The sequence below is a fragment of the Pelophylax lessonae genome (assembly GCF_965119305.1).
Source record: "Pelophylax lessonae genome assembly, chromosome: 3".
NCBI classification, from domain to species: domain Eukaryota; kingdom Metazoa; phylum Chordata; class Amphibia; order Anura; family Ranidae; genus Pelophylax; species Pelophylax lessonae.
This window is the reverse complement of record NC_138770.1, coordinates 74,079,937-74,100,028: the sequence shown is the minus strand read 5'-3', so window position 1 is coordinate 74,100,028 and position 20,092 is coordinate 74,079,937. Positions and strand designations below refer to the sequence as shown.

General features: G+C 49.9%; 2 protein-coding genes across 3 annotated transcripts in view; one reads left to right on the top strand and one right to left on the bottom strand.

Moving 5' to 3' along the window:
• Window positions 1–16,981, bottom strand: part of HADHA (hydroxyacyl-CoA dehydrogenase trifunctional multienzyme complex subunit alpha) — a 62,154-nt gene extending 45,173 nt beyond the window's left edge. Inside the window, exon 1 of the mRNA XM_082251148.1 lies at window positions 16,866–16,981. Within this exon, the coding sequence (XP_082107274.1) occupies window positions 16,866–16,917 (52 nt within the window). The 5' untranslated portion in view covers window positions 16,918–16,981. The remainder of the gene's footprint in view (window positions 1–16,865) is intronic.
• A 161-nt stretch (window positions 16,982–17,142) lies between these two features.
• HADHB (hydroxyacyl-CoA dehydrogenase trifunctional multienzyme complex subunit beta) overlaps window positions 17,143–20,092 on the top strand; it is an 83,363-nt gene continuing 80,413 nt past the window's right edge. The window contains exon 1 of one of the 2 annotated variants that reach the window (XM_082248883.1): window positions 17,143–17,245. The gene's annotated coding sequence lies outside the window, so the exon portion shown is untranslated. The remainder of the gene's footprint in view (window positions 17,246–20,092) is intronic. The other variant, XM_082248884.1, reaches the window with a different exon arrangement.

Sequence of the window (20,092 nt, the reverse complement as noted above, 5' to 3'; positions counted from 1 at the left end):
ATATGCAGAATGCTTATTATACTTACTGTGGAACCTAAGGGGTTAATCCTCTGCATAGTGTAAAAAGGCTGTGTGATCCTGTCTTCTCTGATCCTCCCCTTCTTCCACTGCCCCCAATCCATCTCCCGATGGAACAGTTCCTTATGGGCACTCTGCACATGCTTAATTTTCTGTGTATTGCTTGAGAGTTTTTTTTTTTTCCTTGGGGAGGGTGCATGTGATCAGCACAGGGCCAATTAGCACTGTCCTGACAGAGGGTCAGGGGTCCTGCATTCTAATAGAGCAATCAGGGGAGAAATAAAACGCCCCCTACAAGCTTTAACCAGGCACTGATAGGAGTCACAATACTGCTAGAATACTATTGATGAGAAAAAAAGCATTTAGCAGTTTATATTTACTAAAACTATTGCATTTCCATGTTGTGTGTACTGTGGGAGACCAGATACAGTGAATGAGGGGGCCTGGGTTTAGTAACACTTAGGCTCCTTTCACACAGGCGGACCAATCCACCTGTTTGTTTTTTTGGCGGATCTGAACGGTCCCCCCATGCATTCCTATGGGGGCATCGGATGTCAGCGGAGACATGTCCGCTGACATCCGACCCGATCCGATCCGTCAAATCTGGACGGATGGAAACCCTATTTTCCATCCGTCCAGCGGATCAGATAAGAACGGACCGACGGTCCGTTCCCATCCGATTTCCCCCATAGAGATGCATGGGGAACTGACAGCTCTGTCTCCGCACACAGCACGGAGACACAGCTGTCATCCTCCTGCTCAGCGGGGGATCGGCGGATCGATTCCCCGCTGAGAAAAGCGGAGTTCGTTTGATGGACTACAAGTGTGAAAGAGCCCTTAAGGGGCTGTAAAGATTGGGATTTTAAAATAAAAATAACAAACATGCTATACTTACCTGCTCTGTGCAAAGGTTTTGCACAGAGCAGCCTGGATCCTCTTTTTTATATAAATTTTATTATTTTAGAAATTTAGAACTAAGAAATATGAATTCTGGATTACAGAATATATGTATGGCATAATACAATAAAAAAAATGAAAGATTACAAAACCCATTATAAAACATTGATTCTTTATCAGGTACAACAAATACCCTCCCATTTCTAATTTCTATTTGATCTTCGTTTCTAATCCTTCCCCTTCTCTTCCATTCTCTCACACCTCCAACTTCCATTAACCTCCCTTTGCTCTTAAAAACTCTTTCCATATTGTCCAAAAAATGTCAAATTTATTTTCACCTCTATAATACAGCTCTTCCAGGTTATAGATGTTGTCTACCTTCCTTACCCAATCTCTAACCATTGGGCTTTCGGTATATAACAGAACTTTGGGATTAGATGTTTCGCAGCATTTATTAGGGGAGGTATCAATGACCTTTTATATAGTTTTATAATAAGTTTGGAATTATTGACTAAATACATTTCAGTGGTTTTAGACATTTTTTTCCCTGTTATTGCCTGGATGAGCTAGATTATTTTTTCCCAGAATTTATATAGAATTGGACATTCCCACTAAATAAATCAATTATATATATATACATTTATATATTATAATATAATATTTGATCCTCCTCTTCTTGAATGCCCCGGCGGCGCTCCTTGCTCCTCCTCTTCAATGGATACCCCAACCAAAAGCTGATGTCCCTGGGGACACCCATGCGGGCGCGCTCCCAAGTCCTGCTGCTGCATCCATTGACACAGACAGTAGGACTTGGCCCCGCCCCTGTGTCACTGGTTTGATCCAATGGCTCCTGCTGCTATCAATCTGTCCAATGAGATGAGACAGCAGCTAGAGCTTGGCTTGTGCAGGGTGCTGGAACAAATTGGCTCAGGTAAGAAAAAGGGGGGACTGTAGCAAAGAAGGTTGCAAAGAATGCATTGAGGTGAAAAACCTTGAGACTTTGCAATCACTTTAATAATCATTGTAATTTACATACCAAGCCCCCCCCCCTTTTTTTTCATTTTTAGATATACAGAATCCTAATAAAGTAATGGTTTTAATGGGACATTTGTACTTTGAGGCTGCAAAAGCCCCAGCATGTAACCAACTGCAGCAGTTGTATGTACTAGCCTAGGATGAAAAACTTCATTCATCCTCCAGAGGGCGATGTGACCCCCTGAACACAACTCCCCTTTCCCTCTTTCCCACTGAACCAATAACACTGCAAGGTCAATCATATCTTTGTTCTCTGGACAACCTATGAACTGTGGACACAAACTGAGGGTTTAGAAATATGCAGAAAATTCTAAATCCTGCAACTCCGATTCTAGAGGACACAAAACCAGACCCACTGTTTCGCATATAGTAAACATCTGATGTTTAATGTCGAAGCTGATAGGTAAAATTTACATGACAGGTGGTCTTTTCTGTCAGACCCTTCTCTCAGCATGTCAGTGTTTGGCTCCTTTCACACGGCCGCTCCGTGTGAAAGGTCCGCTGCGGGACTTTTTTTTTTTTTTTTCCCACGGAGCGGATGACATTTCTGTCATGTGCCCGCATATCATCCCATCCATTTGCGGATGATATACGGACATAATGTATGTCTATGGCACTGCGGATGTCAGCGGATGACACCGCTGACATCCGATTTTCCTTACTTTCCGTTTTTTACACGGAAGGAAAAATAGGGTTCTGTTCCGTTCATAAAAACGGAACAGAACTGACAGGAGGAAAATCGGATGTCAGCGGATGGTATTCCGCTGACACCCGCAGTGCCATTCACTTACATTGATGTCCGCAAAAAAATAGGATGATTTGCGGACACACGGAAAGCAGCGGAGCGGCCGTGTGAAAGGACCCTTTAAGTGATTTTTAACCTTTATTTTTTTTGCCAATAACAAATATGTTCTACTTACCAGCCCTGTGTAAAGGCTTTGCAGTTCAGAGAATGCTTAGGTAAAAGAAAAAAAACCTTAAAAAAGGGATTGTAGGAGGTAGAACGTTTTTTTTTTTTAATCTTAATGCATTAAGATAAAAAAACCTTGTGTGAAGCAGGCCCCCCTCAAATACTTACCCGAGCCAGTCTTTATCCAGCGATGTTTCAGAAGTGTCTAAGCTGCCTGAGACTCCCCTCATTGGCTGAGAAAGCAGTGCGGTGCGTTTGGCTACAGCTGCTGTCAATCAAAATTATTCAGCCAATCAGAGAGGGGGCGGGGCCGGGTCACAGCTCTGTGCCTAAATGGACACAGGGAGCTGTGACTCGGCTCGGGTGCCCCTACAGCAAGCTGCTTGTTGTGGGGGCACTCAACAGGAGGGAGGGGCCAGGAGCAGCGAAGATGGCTTTATATAGGAAGGTAGCCTCCCTCTCTTGCTGACTCCTGAGAAGGACTATGGGATTTGTAGTGTGCCTAGGGAAGCCTTTTTCAGCCAGGGTGCCAGGCACCCTCAGGTGCCTTGGGGTTTCTTCAGGAATGCCTTGGCAAAATGCCTAAAAATTTTATTAAATATTGTATACCGGCCAGCAGGTAGATAGAGCCTGCCTTTTTGTTTAAAATTTTTTTTTATTGGTTTTAAAACAATACCAACATTCAGTTACTTACAACATATAGACATGAACAGGGGAAAATAGCCTGTTTTACAGTATAAAGTTACTTACAGAAGAACCCGAGGACGGTCACGATGCTGAGGAATAGGGCTAGGCCAGTTGGAGGTGCAGGCAACCCTTCCATATAAACAACCTATACAATCCAAGTCACAGACATTCTGTGTGCCGAATCGAGGGAATACTAAAAGACACATCCATTCTAGGGGTATCTCAGAGGCCGTAGAGGGCTCTGCCAACCATTTAGACCACACCTTATTGTATATTTATATATATATATATATATATATATATATATATATATATATATATATATATATATATATATATATATATATTTTTTTTTTTTTTAAAACAGAAAAGTTTTTATTTATAAGCAAAACAAAGGACATACAGGCCCCGTTCACACTGGGGCGACCCTACTTGCCGGGGCGACCTCATAGGTCGCGGCGCGCTGCTCGCACCGCGACCTCGGAGCGGCCGACACGGACTTCATAACATTGAAGTCAATGCAGGTCGCTCCGGGTCGCCCCAAAGAAGCTCCGGACCCTTTTTCTAAGTCGGAGCGACTTGTGTCACTCCTATTAGAACGGGTCCGCAGCTTCTCTATGGAAGGCGACCTACGGCGACCTGTCAGGCGACCAGGTTGCCCCAATGTGAACGGGGGCACAAGGTAAGTCCAAAACAAGAAAAACAAAAACAAAAAACAAAACCAACCGTGGGGTCATCAAGTCAAATGGAAATCAGGGTAACACTATAAAGACAATCTCAAACGAGTAATAGAACTCCAATACAACAATTATTGCAATCCAAGAAGATTCAGTAATGAGAAGGGAGGGGGAGGGGGGGGGGGCACCACTCAGAATCTCAAGGTACACAGTGCATAGCTATCAAAGGGGCAAAGGGGTAGAGTGGGAGGGAAGGGGGGGGGGGGGAGGGGAGGGGGCCAGACAAAGACAGGCATGGGGGGGCTGAAGGGCAGAGCAACCACCCCCATCAAGGGGGGCTTAGCGAGCCAGCCAGGGCTCCCATATCTTGTCAAACTTCTTAGGGCACTTTCTAGCCATGTAGGTTAGTTTATAAAGAGGGAGGGCCGCATCTACCATCTTCCTCCACTGGGAGACAGGCGGATCAGCTGTCTTCCACTGGGCAAGTATGGTCTTCCTGGCATAAAAGATCAGGAGCCTAGTATGTTTCCCGGCAGGGAGGTCGTCATCAATGCCCAAAGAGGAGAACCTTAGGGTCCAGGGGGACATCCAAGGTCGTCATAGTGGACAGCTCACCCGCAACCACCCTCCAGAAATCCTGGACCAGAGGGCACGACCAAACCACGTGCATGAAGGAGCCCAAAGCTGTCTGGCACTTGGGACAACGATCAGACCTGCCGGGATATATCCGGGCAAGCCTTTGCGGAGTGTAGTAAACCCTGTGCAGGAAGCGGAGTTGAGTATAATGGTCCCTGGCCGAGAGAACCCAGGGAATACAGGTCTGCAGGCCGTCTTCCCAGTCCTCTACCGTCAGTGAGGGGATATCCTCCTGCCATGCGTTACAGAGTCGGGTCAAAGCTACCGGGTTGTGAGTCGAGATCCTAAGGTAAAGTGAGGAAAGCAACCTATCAGCATTCTTGGAAATATGGAAACGTTCAACTGTGTGGGTAGTCACCTGGGGCGGAGTGGGAAACTGTGTGGAGAATGCATGTCTGAGCTGAAGGTAGCGAAACAATAGAGGGGGGAAAAGCAAAGTTGGATTTAAGCTCATCAAAAGAGCGCAGGCCACTCTCCTGCACGATATGGTCCAGCTTCTTTATTCCATACCTGGCCCAAAGGGCTGGATCAGGGATGGAATTGAAGTGGGGCAGACTAGGGTTGCCCCAAAGAGGAGTACGGGGAGAAACGGCTCCACGGTGCGAGACCACCTGTTTCCAGACCGCAACGGTGGTGCGCATCGGGGCAGTCACAATAGGGTGTGCCTTAGGCCCTCTAAACACCAAGTTGCTGAGCGCCGCATAGGATCACAATATAGCCGCCTCAAGGTTAACCGCAGGATTGGAACGAAGTTGGGCAAACCACCATCTCACCGTCACCAAGACCGCCGCCCAGTAGTACTGGCGGAATGAAGGCAGAGCCAGACCACCTTGCGATAGCCGCAGCTGAAGGGCACGTCTCGCAATATGTGGGACAGAGCACGACCAAATGAACGCGGACAAGATCGTATCCAATTTACAGACGAAGGACAGAGGAATGGGAACCGGGGTGTTCCTGAAAATGTAAAGGAACTTCGGGAGAAAGGTCATTTTTATAAGATTAATCCTACCCACAGGGGAGAGCGGGAGCGTCTTCCAAGCCTGGCAGCGAAGTGTAAGCTGGGGGAAGTATAGGGTACAAATTATCGGCCAGGTAGGAGGAGAGATCCCTCCGTATCTCAATCCCCAGGTAACGAAATTTCGGAACCCATGAAAACGGGAGGGAAAGCAAGGAGGGCGGCGGCGTTGGCGACAGCGAGAATAACAAAGACTTAGTCCAGTTAATCCGGACCCCGGAATATCTACCAAAACAGTCTATAGTCTCCAGGGCCGCTCTAAGGGAGTCTTCAGCATCTGGTAAATAAAGCAGAGTGTCATCTGCGTAAAGGGAAGTCTTTTCTATAAGGGGACCCACCGGGATGCCCGCAATAGAGGGGAGGGCTCTAACTAGGATAGCCAGAGGCTCAAGGGCTAAAGCAAATAGGCATGGAGAGAGCGGACACCCCTGGCTAGTACCCCGTCTCAGAGTATAAGGGGGGGGGAGAGAATGCCATTGGTCCTAACCCGGGCCATGGGGCTACTATAAAGGAGCTGAATCCAGGAGATACATTTTGCGCCCACCCCGAAGCAGTGAAGCACCCGCCACAGAAAACCCCACTCCACCGAGTCAAAGGCCTTTTCTGCATTAACGAGGCCACTAGGCCCCTAGAGTCAGTATCACCCACATACGCTAGGTTAGTGAAGAGGCGACGGAGATTAATGTCTGTGCCCTTGCCCGGCATAAAGCCAGTTTGATCCCCATGTACTAGGGAAAGAATGACCGATTAAGGCGATTAGCCAGGAGTTTTGCGAATATCTTGGCATCAACATTAAGGATATCGGCCTGTAGGACCCACATAATTCAGGGTCCTTGCCGGGCTTAGGCACAACCACAATCCCCGCCTCCAACATGGACCGGGGAAGGGCGCCTAAATCAGCCACCTCGTTCACCAGGCCATCTTCATTGGCCTTAAAGAACTCTGCTGGGAGTCCGTCCGGGCCAGGAGTTTTGCACGTCTGTACCTTGTCGTATATTTTAATGCAACCTCTGTGTGTATAGGTATCTTTATAGAGAAGCAAGTTTTGTTGATCAGTTGTTTCCAAAAGGCGATAGACAGGGGAGAGGATTTCTTCCAGTGGAGTGCTATCCTAGCTTAAAATAGGAGCAACCTTATGGTGCGCCCTGCAACTGTGGGGACCGATTGGTCAACAAGGCCAAGTATACAGATGGACATGGATAACTGCAGAGATAACACTGACCATGAGAATAAAGGCAAGTATTTCACTCTAGAATCCAGAGACAACCAGGCAAACCCAGGAAATATGAGCAAAGTCCCTGGGCACACCTCCAGCATCCCGGGGGGGGAGACTGGGATTCATTTTATGTAACCTTTAGGAGGTGAAGTAGGCCCGTGTACTAGTTTAAATTGAATCAGTCGGTCTCTTAGGGAGACCAATGAGCGAAGTCCCAAGCATTATCCCAGTCATCGTCATCAAGCTCGGGAATGTCATGTTGCCAGCTAGCTCTGAGTCTCTCCAAAGGAGAGAGCCTGCCTTTTAGTTACACAAAGCAACGAGTTTTCAGGGGAAAACAACATGTTTTAGACCCCATTCACACTGGGGCGACCTGGTCGCCTGACAGGTCGCCTGCCATAGAGAAGCTGTGGACCCATTCTAATAGGAGCGACACAAGTAGCTCCGACTTAGAAAAAGGGTCTGGAGCTTCTTTTGGGCGACCCGGAGCGACCTGCATTGACTTCAATGTTATGAAGTCCGTGCCGGCTGCTCCAAGGTCGTGGTGCGAGCTGCGCGCCGCGACCTGTGAGGTCGCCCCGGCAAGTCGGATCGCCCCAGTGTGAACAGGGTCTTGCAGTATAAAGTTACTTCCAGCAGAACCCGGAGGAGGGTCAAGATGCTGAGGAATAGAGCTAGGCTCCCATTGGTCAGTTGGAGGTTCAGGCACCATTACGACTTTATAGACGCTGACATCCTAACAACCAATGACATCATTATTTGATGAGGAGGATGCCTGGTGCCTCCACAGCATCCTTGTTTGACCCCCCCCCTTGTCCCTCTACCTCAGCACTGGGGTCAAATTAGCTGATTGATGGAGAAGAGACACCTTGGCATACTAGTCAGTACCAGCATGCAACAGTGCATTTGCTTTGGAAGAATAAATCACCTTTAACGCTGGGTGTCCTACATGTATTGATGTTGATTCATTATGTAAAGCTATTAGAACAGTTTTAAAATGGGGTGCGTCGAGACTGTCCATAATTTTAAAGGGTGGCTTCACTGGGAAAAAAAGGTTGAGAAACACTGGCCTAGAGCACCAACATGCATGGCTCATTCCAAAGTAAAGCTAGAGGGAAAAGGAAAGGTTTGGGAGCTTATGGAGGATATTCCAAGGAGGCAGAAAAAACACAATAAGAAACAATGTCATGAATTAAAGATTACAGGACCATTAAGTAGTGGCTGTGTATGGATTTATTACAATAATGACAGCGTTTTGTGGGCACTTTAAACTTTGCGACTTGTCAAAGCTTTTCAATTACTCCTCAAATATACAGCCTTAAATTTAACCAAGGCTGTGATTTAAAGCTCAGAACTTCAGGTCACATGAATAGTACACATTCCAACCAGTAATTCTCTAAAGAGCGTCTCGGCCTGCGTTACAGGATCCAGCCATGTAAGCGGGTTATCTGAGGACACAGATGATACTACAGAGCAGCAGCAGAGCCACCACCTTATTAATAGTCTACAAGAATGAGGCTGGTAAATATGTAATCTCACTGACCTAGCAACAAGGCCTGAAGGTCGTTTAATAAGAATGGCTGAAGATAGGAAGTGTCCGATCACTGCTGAACCAATGACCTCACTTGTAAAAAGGAAACAAAGTATCTCTGCAGCCGGACAATGTTCCTTCTGTAATTCTGGTTTCTTTCTATACCCATTCATTCCCAATAAGAGGTATTTATTTTAGTACAAAACTATGGCATGAGTGGCATAAGACGGCCATGAATTCACTGACATGTGTTAGGTATGTTGTCCCCAAGCCCTGAATAGGGTCACAATCATGTAGGATCGGGTGCTCAACGCTAGCGGGGGCTCATCTTATGCTCCACAGACTGCATAAATTCAAAGGAAAAGACCAGCTGTACTCTAAAATGAATTCAAACAATGGTATCTTTATTCATCGGGACAACATGAACAGAGTCCTTTCCTGGGAGTATTTCACCCACAAAGCTGGACTTCCTCATGAAAAGGTCACCTCTGTGATCCCTGTGGGTAAAACATGTCAGAGGAGGCATTCCTACGTGCAGACTCTCTGGATGAATAAAGTTACCAGCACTGGATTTATCATTCTAGACAGCATCTAGCCAGTATTTTTCCCTTACATTTGCGGACATTGCTACTTTCGCAATGGTTGTACATTGTTCAAATGTTCAGTGTACAATTCTGTCATCTATAAGATGCCAGGACAATGCGATCCCTGTGTGCATGTCACATGTGACTGAACAGTGGCTCAATGACAGAGAGGACTCTGGATCAGGTAGAAGATGGCAGCAGTGATGACAAGCGTGTGGTGTCATGTGGGAGAGTGAGGAACTTGCATTGTCATAAGACAGCACACTAATAGGCAAGTCTGACACAATGTGCATGAATGCTGTGCACTAGGGCAGTGTTTCAACTCCGGTCCTCAGGGCCCACTAACAGGCCAGATTTTAAGTATTACCTTGGGGAGATGCAGACTAGAATACTGCAATCACTGAGCAGCAAATTATATCACCTGGGATGTATTTCAGCTTTCTTGCAAACATGGCCTGTTAAGCCACTTTCACACGGTCCGCATTCAGTTGCGGACCGTTCTCTGCTCAGCGTGGATCGATCCGCCGATCCCCGCTGAGCCGGCGGATGACAGCTCCCTCTCCGCACTATGTGCGGAGAGGGAGGTGTCAGAGCCCTGCTGCTCTCTATGGGGAATCGGATTAGAGCGGACCGACTGTCCGCTCTCATCCAATCCCCAGGATGGATGGAAAATAGGGTTTCCATCCGTCCGGATTTCGTGGACAGGATCGGAGGCGGATGGCAGCAGGTGTCAGCGGACATGTCACCGCTGACATCCGCTGCTCCATAGGGCTGAATGGGGCATCCGATCAGAGCCGCCTAAAAAACTGAGAGGCGGATCTGATCGGAACGCCCGTGTGAAAGAGCCCTTAGTGTGCCCTGAGGACTGGAGTTAAGAAACACAGGAGAGTACTGCAATCACTGAGCAGCAAATGATATCACCTGCACCTTTTCTTGCAGACCTGGCCTGTTAAGCCCCGTACACACGTACCGATTGTCGGCCACCGATCGATCGGCCGATTTTCGGCTTGTTAGTATGATGCTTCCGACAGCGCATTTTCGGCCGAACAGAATCTGTCCTGCAGGCATTAAAATTTTTGTAGGCCGACAACAGAACGGCCGATTGTGCGTCAGTCAGTACAGATTTCGGCCGACAATCAGCAAGACTGGGCATGCTCAGAGAAGAAAAAATACAAGGAAAGTTAACCATCACATGACATCACTTCTGCAGTCGACGTTTGTTGGCCGACAAAATTCGTGTGCAGTCTTGAGCACTTTTCAGCGGACAGGACAGCCCTGGACAAAAGACGGCCGATCATTCGGCTGACGATCGGTACGTGTGTACGGGGCTTTAGTGTGCCCTGAGGACTGGAGTTGAGAAACACAGGACTAGAGTACTGCAATCACTGAGCAGCAAATGATATCACCTGAACCTTTTCTCGCAGACCTGGCCTGTTAGTGTGCCCTGAGGACCGGAGTTGAGAAACACTGCACTAGACCACCCCTCTGGTAAAGGCCAAACATTTGGAAAGACTTGAACCCCTTGCCTCTCTCCCCTGTACAACTATCGACCACAGCAAGTTTTATATTTCTGCTATGGACCCGTTTATTTAGCAATAATATTACTTAAAACATTTGTTACCCCAACACTTCATATTCCTGATATGTGCCTGCTGTACCATGTACCTGTATGAGAAAGTCTCCTGTTCTCTTTGTACTGAAATCCCTGGTGTTCCTGCCAGTCTCACTGCTTTCCTATTAAAAACTGACCACACTAAGCAGGAGAGCACAGCATGATCAGTTCTCTAGCTGTGCTTAGAACTCAGTGTACTCGCCTCCAATGATCAGACTTGTCCTGGCGACCCCCCCCCCCCCACCCACCCTTCACTGGAAAGCTCAGTGTGCTGCTGCTTCTCCTTCAATCCAGCTCTTATGCAGCTGAGAACAAATGGAATGTGATCACTTGTAAAAAAAAAAAAAAAAAAGGGTAAAAGATATTTATAATTTTTTTAAATATCCATACAAAAATGTTTTTTCCTTTTACTTCTATTTTAAACTGAATGGATTGTTTTTACCCTGTTATTGTTTACAATCACTTTAGGATAACACGGTAATACATATATATTTTTTTTTCTTTTTCCCATAAAATACATATATTAAAGAATAAGTAAAGCCTTTTTTAATTGTACCTACAGGTAAGCCTATAATAAGGCTTGCCTGTAGGTACTGTGACTATCTCCTAAACCGACACAATTTAGGAGACATTCCGAGTGCATGCAGCCAACAACCTCATCTGTAAATGTGCTCTGAAGGTCAGGCTTACCGTGCCAGACCTTCAAACCTGTGCTGCAATCTGCGGCTCCCGTGGGAGTGACGTCATCGCGGCTCTGGCCACTCGCAGCCTGCGAACCCGGAAGAGACATCAGAGAAGACGTCAGCCATCTCAGCAATGTGCGGGCACCGCTGGAGGGCTTTGTGCTAGAGTAAGTATTTCATTATGAGCGAGTATGCAATGCATCATAGCTCATTATGCCTTTGTCTTAGAGGTTTTTTGTTTTCCCCTCAAGGTTTACAACCTCTTTAAAATAAAATTGTAAAGTCCCGTTTTTTTCCATGTATTTTTTTTTTTAAAAATAACAAACATATTATACCTACTTGCTCTGTTGCAGTGGATTTGCACAGAGCAGCCCCGATCCTCCTCTTTGGCTCCTCCCTCCTATCGAGTGCCCCCACAGCAATCAGCTTTCTATGGGGGCACCTGAGCCGAGCTGCAGTTCTGTCTGTCCATTCAGACACGGAGCTGCAGTTGGGCCCCGCCCCTCTCTCCCCCGATTGGTTGACTGACACCCGTGGGAGCCAATGGCGCCATTGCTGTGTCTTAGCCAATAAGGAGGGAAAGTACCAGACGGCCGAGGGACTCGTGGGCATTGCTGGACAGAGATGGGGCTCAGGTAAGCATTAGGGGTGCTGGGGAGGCTGCTACACACAGAAGGTTATCTTAATGCATGGAATGCATTAAGATAAAAAAAAAACCTGACTTTACAACCCAAGGACAAACAAGGCTTTTTTGTAAATTGTCCTGCAAAAATGACTTTTTTTTTTTTTCAATCCTTAGACAATTATACGTAACAAAACTAGACAAAACGTGATTCTTTTTAAAAAAAACTGTCTTAAAACAAATAGTGTTACTGAACATAAAAAGTCTGAATTTTTACTCTGTAATTTTACCTGCTTAAGGGATAAGTTCAACTTTGGGAACATGCTACACCTGTTTTTAGAGAGGAACTTTTCCCACCTCCTGCACCCCCCCCCCCCCCATCTCTTCCCCCATCTCCCACCCCCTCTGGGGATCTTCAATCTGCACCCGCTGTAACAACTTGAAAAGAGTGGCAGTGCGGGGCTACACCCACAGAGCCACGTCATTCATTCACAGAGTTGTGTGAATTCATGCCTACAAGCTTGTAGTTCTCCATGAACTGTGAGGGTGTTGGTGAGCACTCTTGTAGTCCATTGAGCTTCCTGGAGTAACTGCCTGCCTATATCAGAGGTAAGCACAGAGTCTGCAGGAGCCTGACATAGCATCCACGATCTGCAGATAGCGGGTGCAATGCTCTACAGGTAAATAAATCTTAAATGCACACATTTTTTATCCGCACAAAAAAATGCGTGGAATTATTATTATTTTTATTTTTTTTAAAGGTGAACTTATCCTTTGAAATGACACTAAAAATATGATTGTGGTACAAAGCATTACAAAGTTATCTAAAAATTAATTAAAGTATTTCAATGTTGCACTTTTTTTTAAATTCAAATAGGTTTTTATATTAACAGTGTAATAAAATAGAAAGAACGTTAATAGGGGGTTAAACAGAGGAACATAAGTCTTGCTGAATCACTACAGGCTGGGCCCTTGTGCAGGTATAACCAATGTTCCCTCTAATTTTTTACTGTGCTGAGCAAATAAAAAAAATTCTGAGCGCAAACCTTTAGACCCACAGCATTGCCCCCAATCAATGCAGAGTGCCCACAGCATTGCCCCTCAATCAATGCAGAGCGCCCACAGCCTTGCCCCCAATCAATGCAGAGTGCCCACAGCATTGCCCCCAATCAATGCAGAGTGCCCACAGCATTGCCCCCAATCAATGCAGAGTGCCCACAGCCTTGCCCCCAATCAATGCAGAGTGCCCACAGCCTTGCCCCCAATCAATGCAGAGCGCCCACAGCCTTGCCCTCAATCAATGCAGAGTGCCCACAGCCTTGCCCCCAATCAATGCAGAGTGCCCACAGCCTTGCCCCCAATCAATGCAGAGTGCCCACAGCCTTGCCCCTCAATCAATGCAGAGAGCCCACAGCATTGCCCCTCAATCAATGCAGAGCGCCCACAGCCTTGCCCCCAATCAATGCAGAGTGCCCACAGCCTTGCCCCCAATCAATGCAGAGTGCCCAAAGCCTTGCCCCCAATCAATGCAGAGTGCCCACAGCCTTGCCCCCAATCAATGCAGAGCGCCCACAGCCTTGCCCCCAATCAATGCAGAGCGCCCACAGCATTGCCCCTCAATCAATGCAGAGCGCCCACAGCCTTGCCCCCAATCAATGCAGAGTGCCCACAGCCTTGCCCCCAATCAATGCAGAGCGCCCACAGCATTGCCCCTCAATCAATGCAGAGCGCCCACAGCATTGCCCCCAATCAATGCAGAGTGCCCACAGCCTTGCCCCCAATCAATGCAGAGTGCCCACAGCATTGCCCCCAACCAATGCAGAGTGCCCACAGCATTGCCCCCAACCAATGCAGAGTGCCCACAGCATTTCGGCAATGCGATTCTGGCAATCACACTGCGTTTTGCTATCTGTTTTAGGGGTGTTGTTAATCTAACATTGACACCCGCAGCAGATCGCATGGACACCGTGCAATTGCAATGCGGTGTGGGAAACGCAAAAGATTGGCTATGTTTCCTGCATAGCATCAGTGCGAACCAGGTCTTAAAGTTAAAGAACCACTTTAAAGTGAAATTAACCCCCCCCCTATCCTTTACACCCGAGGAAGCTGCTTCCGTTTGATCTGCAACGGCCATGGTGCTGCACGTGTGATCAGTTATGTCACCAGACATTTGATGTTGTGACAGTTTGGTTGAGGGCAAATATAGCGGTTGGCAATTCTGGCATTCCAGGAATGGAACTTTTTCAAATCATTAAAAAAATCAATGAGTTTAGTTCGGATTTATGATTTACTGCTGCTCCATGGGCTCTGGGCTCCAGCAAAATGGCGGCCTCCAGCAACAAGTAACAAGAGGCAATTTACAGCACACGCTAATTTTGGTAGCATAGTTATTAATGTGGAATGTATGTTTCTTGCTATAGAACTTTATTTTATCAAGTATGAGTAAAGTTCTGCTTTAAATTGGAAGTAAACCCTTCAATCATTTTCAGTCAAGGAAGCTGCCATGTTGGGCTCAGATGAATCTTCAACTGCCATGGTGCTGCCCATGTGATCAGTTATGACACCGGCCATCTGATGGCTTGACAGTTTGGTTGAGAGCACAAGCAATGTGACAGTTAGCAATCCCGGCATGTGGCGGGAATGTAACTGTTAAATAGACGGATTTACTTCCGCTTTACATTTCAGGTTGATTTAATTGACGACATCTGTAGATCAAAGTGTATCCCTTCCATCTGCAGACGAATGAACCGCATAGATACAAAAGTAGCAATATGTTACATTGTTCTGTTAGACAAGCTATGGCTTCTCAGCCAGTCTCTGTGTACACATGGGGACATTAGAGTGTAAGCTCCTCTGGTACAGAGATTGAGGTCACTGGCTCAAGTGTTCTGTGTACAGCACTGTGGTATATGTCAGAGCTATATAAAATGTATAAAAACGTACGACTGTGGGAGTAAAGACATTAGAGTGCAAGCTCCTCTGGTGCAGAGACCAATGTGATTGGCTCATACAGCACTGTGGTATATGTCAGAGATATATAATAGTGTGACTGTGGGGGGAGGGGGAGTATTAGAGTGTAAGCTCCTCTGGCGCAGAGACCAATGTGGAGCACTGTGGTATATGTCAGAGATATATAATAGTGTGACTGTGGGGGGGGGGGGGTATTAGAGTGTAAGCTCCTCTGGTGCAGAAACCAAGGTGAAGCACTGTGGTACATGTCAGAGATATACAATAGTGTGACTGTGGGGGGGGGGGGGGTATTAGAGTGTAAGCTCCTCTGGTGCAGAGACCAATGTGGAGCACTGTGGTATATTGGTATATGTCAGAGATATATAATAGTGTGACTGTGGGGGTAGGGGGGGTATTAGAATGTAAGCTCCTCTGGTGCAGAGACCAATGTGACTGGCTCATACAGCACTGTGGTATATGTCAGAGATATACAATAGTGTGACTGTGGGGGGAGGGGGGGTATTAGAGTGTAAGCTCCTCTGGCGCAGAGACCAATGTGACTGTGGGGGGGGGGTATTAGAGTGTAAGCTCCTCTGGCGCAGAGACCAATGTGACTGGGGGGGGGTATTAGAGTGTAAGCTCCTCTGGCGCAGAGACCAATGTGACTGTGGGGGGGGGGGGGGGGTATTAGAGTGTAAGCTCCTCTGGCGCAGAGACCAATGTGACTGTGGGGGGGGGGGGGGGGTATTAGGGTGTAAGCTCCTCTGGCGCAGAGACCAATGTGACTGTGGGGGGGGGGTATTAGAGTGTAAGCTCCTCTGGCGCAGAGACCAATGTGACTGTGGGGGGGGGGGGGGTATTAGAGTGTAAGCTCCTCTGGCGCAGAGACTAATGTGACTGTGGGGGGGGGGGGTATTAGAGTGTAAGCTCCTCTGGCGCAGAGACTAATGTGACTGTGGGGGGGGGGGGGTATTAGAGCGTAAGCTCCTCTGGCGCAGAGACCAATGTGGAGCACTGTGGTATATGTCAGAGATATATAATAGTGTGACTGTGGGGGTATTAGAGTGTAAGCTCCTCTGGCACAGAGACCAATGTGACTGTGGGGGGGGGGGGTATTAGAGTGTAAGCTCCTCTGGCGCAGAGACTAATGTGACTGTGGGGGGGGGGGTATTAGAGTGTAAGCTCCTCTGGCACAGAGACCAATGTGACTGTGGGGGGGGGGGTATTAGAGTGTAAGCTCCTCTGGCGCAGAGACCAATGTGGAGCACTATGGTATATGTCAGAGATATATAATAGTGTGACTGTGTGGAGGGGGGGTATTAGAGTGTAAGCTCCTCTGGTGCAGAGACCAATGTGACTGTGGGGGGAAGGGGGTATTAGAGTGTAAGCTCCTCTGGTGCAGAGACCAATGTGACTGGCACTATGTATACATAGTTCTCTGTGACTTTACATAGAGCCAGTCACCTCAGTCTCTAACCAGAGGAGCTTACACTCACCCCATCCCCTTCCTTAATCTCCAAGTGTTACTATGGTGACAGACCCTCATGAGGTGTGTGTTTATATATATATATATATATATATATATATATATATATATATATATACATACATACATACTCACTCTCCTCACCCTCCAGCCTAATACTGAGGTAGAATGGGATGTGAATGGTCTCCTGCACCCCTCACCGGTCCCCTATAGGACAGACATGTCCTGTACAGGGACCAGCCGTCCTCCTCTCCCCCATTCGGTTCTCCTTTTACCCCAGTCACCTATCCCCCTCCTTCCCCAGTACCTGTCTTCCCGCCCAGCCGGACCAGCGCTCCCACACTCCTCACAGCCGCCATGTTGTCCGAGGTGACACTGACAGGACCCTCTCTGAGAGCCTGCTCATCACGCCTCACCCTCAGGGCTGTCCACCAAACTGCCTGACTGACCTTACCTATTATCTGCAACAGTAACCCGAAAAACATAGGAATATATTCAGACGGTGAGAATTAGTGCGAGAGTTAGAGGCCCCAGAGTGTTGAAAAGGAGAAAAGGTGGCGGAATACGGAGAAAATTGAAACAGGCGCTCAGTGGACAGCCGTAAAAGGCAGAACCGGAGGAGGGGGCCTCGTAGTGAACTTGACGCATCTGGCGGCTGAGAGTGAGAAGAGTGAGCGGAGAACTGAGGTGAGGGGAGCTGACCTGGGGGGTGTCATGGTGATAGGAGGGGGAGCTGACCTGGGGGGTGTCTTGTGGATAGGAGGGGGAGTTGACCTGGGGGGTGTCATGGGGATAGGAGGGGGAGCTGACCTGGGGGGTGTCATGGTAATGGGAGGGGGAGCTGACCTGGGGGGTGTCATGGTAATGGGAGGGGGAGCTGACCTGGGGGGTGTCATGGCAATAAGAGGGGGGGAGCTGACCTGGGGGGTGGCATGGGGATAGGAGGGGGAACTGACCCGGGGGGTGTCTTGTGGATAGGAGGGGGAGCTGACCTGGGGGGTGTCTTGTGGATAGGAGGGGGAGCTGACCTGGGGGGTGTCTTGTGGATAGGAGGGGGAGCTGACCTGGGGGGTGTCTTGTGGATAGGAGGGGGAGCTGACCTGGGGGGTGTCTTGTGGATAGGAGGGGGAGCTGACCTGGGGGGTGTCTTGTGGATAGGAGGGGGAGCTGACCTGGGGGGTGTCTTGTGGATAGGAGGGGGAGCTGACCTGGGGGGTGTCATGGGGATAGGAGGGGGAGCTGACCTGGGGGGTGTCATGGTAATGGGAGGGGGAGCTGACCTGGGGGGTGTCATGGTAATGGGAGGGGGAGCTGACCTGGGGGGTGTCATGGTAATGGGAGGGGGAGCTGACCTGGGGGGTGTCATGGCAATAAGAGGGGGGGAGCTGACCTGGGGGGTGGCATGGGGATAGGAGGGGGAACTGACCCGGGGGGTGTCATGGTAATGGGAGGGGGAGCTGACCTGGGGGGTGGCATGGGGATAGGAGGGGGAGCTGACCCGGGGGGTGTCTTGTGGATAGGAGGGGGAGCTGACCTGGGGGGTGTCTTGTGGATAGGAGGGGGAGCTGACCTGGGGGGTGTCTTGTGGATAGGAGGGGGAGCTGACCTGGGGGGTGTCTTGTGGATAGGAGGGGGAGCTGACCTGGGGGGTGTCTTGTGGATAGGAGGGGGAGCTGACCTGGGGGGTGTCTTGTGGATAGGAGGGGGAGCTGACCTGGGGGGTGTCTTGTGGATAGGAGGGGGAGCTGACCTGGGGGGTGGCATGGGGATAGGAGGGGGAGCTGACCTGGGGGGTGGCATGGGGATAGGAGGGGGAGCTGACCTGGGGGGTGTCATGGTGATAGGAGGGGGAACTGACCCGGGGGGTGTCATGGTAATGGGAGGGGGAGCTGACCTGGGGGGTGGCATGGGGATAGGAGGGGGAGCTGACCCGGGGGGTGTCTTGTGGATAGGAGGGGGAGCTGACCTGGGGGGTGTCTTGTGGATAGGAGGGGGAGCTGACCTGGGGGGTGTCTTGTGGATAGGAGGGGGAGCTGACCTGGGGGGTGTCTTGTGGATAGGAGGGGGAGCTGACCTGGGGGGTGTCTTGTGGATAGGAGGGGGAGCTGACCTGGGGGGTGTCTTGTGGATAGGAGGGGGAGCTGACCTGGGGGGTGTCTTGTGGATAGGAGGGGGAGCTGACCTGGGGGGTGTCTTGTGGATAGGAGGGGGAGCTGACCTGGGGGGTGTCTTGTGGATAGGAGGGGGAGCTGACCTGGGGGGTGTCTTGTGGATAGGAGGGGGAGCTGACCTGGGGGGTGTCTTGTGGATAGGAGGGGGAGCTGACCTGGGGGGTGTCTTGTGGATAGGAGGGGGAGTTGACCTGGGGGGTGTCTTGTGGATAGGAGGGGGAGCTGACCTGGGGGGTGTCATGGGGATAGGAGGGGGAGCTGACCTGGGGGGTGTCATGGTAATGGGAGGGGGAGCTGACCTGGGGGGTGTCATGGTAATGGGAGGGGGAGCTGACCTGGGGGGTGTCATGGTAATGGGAGGGGGAGCTGACCTGGGGGGTGTCATGGCAATAAGAGGGGGGGAGCTGACCTGGGGGGTGGCATGGGGATAGGAGGGGGAACTGACCCGGGGGGTGTCATGGTAATGGGAGGGGGAGCTGACCTGGGGGGTGGCATGGGGATAGGAGGGGGAGCTGACCCGGGGGGTGTCTTGTGGATAGGAGGGGGAGCTGACCTGGGGGGTGTCTTGTGGATAGGAGGGGGAGCTGACCTGGGGGGTGTCTTGTGGATAGGAGGGGGAGCTGACCTGGGGGGTGTCTTGTGGATAGGAGGGGGAGCTGACCTGGGGGGTGTCTTGTGGATAGGAGGGGGAGCTGACCTGGGGGGTGTCTTGTGGATAGGAGGGGGAGCTGACCTGGGGGGTGGCATGGGGATAGGAGGGGGAGCTGACCTGGGGGGTGGCATGGGGATAGGAGGGGGAGCTGACCTGGGGGGTGGCATGGTGATAGGAGGGGGAACTGACCCGGGGGGTGTCATGGTAATGGGAGGGGGAGCTGACCTGGGGGGTGGCATGGGGATAGGAGGGGGAGCTGACCCGGGGGGTGTCTTGTGGATAGGAGGGGGAGCTGACCCGGGGGGTGTCTTGTGGATAGGAGGGGGAGCTGACCTGGGGGGTGTCTTGTGGATAGGAGGGGGAGCTGACCTGGGGGGTGTCTTGTGGATAGGAGGGGGAGCTGACCTGGGGGGTGTCTTGTGGATAGGAGGGGGAGCTGACCTGGGGGGTGTCTTGTGGATAGGAGGGGGAGCTGACCTGGGGGGTGTCTTGTGGATAGGAGGGGGAGCTGACCTGGGGGGTGTCTTGTGGATAGGAGGGGGAGCTGACCTGGGGGGTGTCATGGGGATAGGAGGGGGAGCTGACCTGGGGGGTGTCATGGTAATGGGAGGGGGAGCTGACCTGGGGGGTGTCATGGTAATGGGAGGGGGAGCTGACCTGGGGGGTGTCATGGCAATAAGAGGGGGGGAGCTGACCTGGGGGGTGGCATGG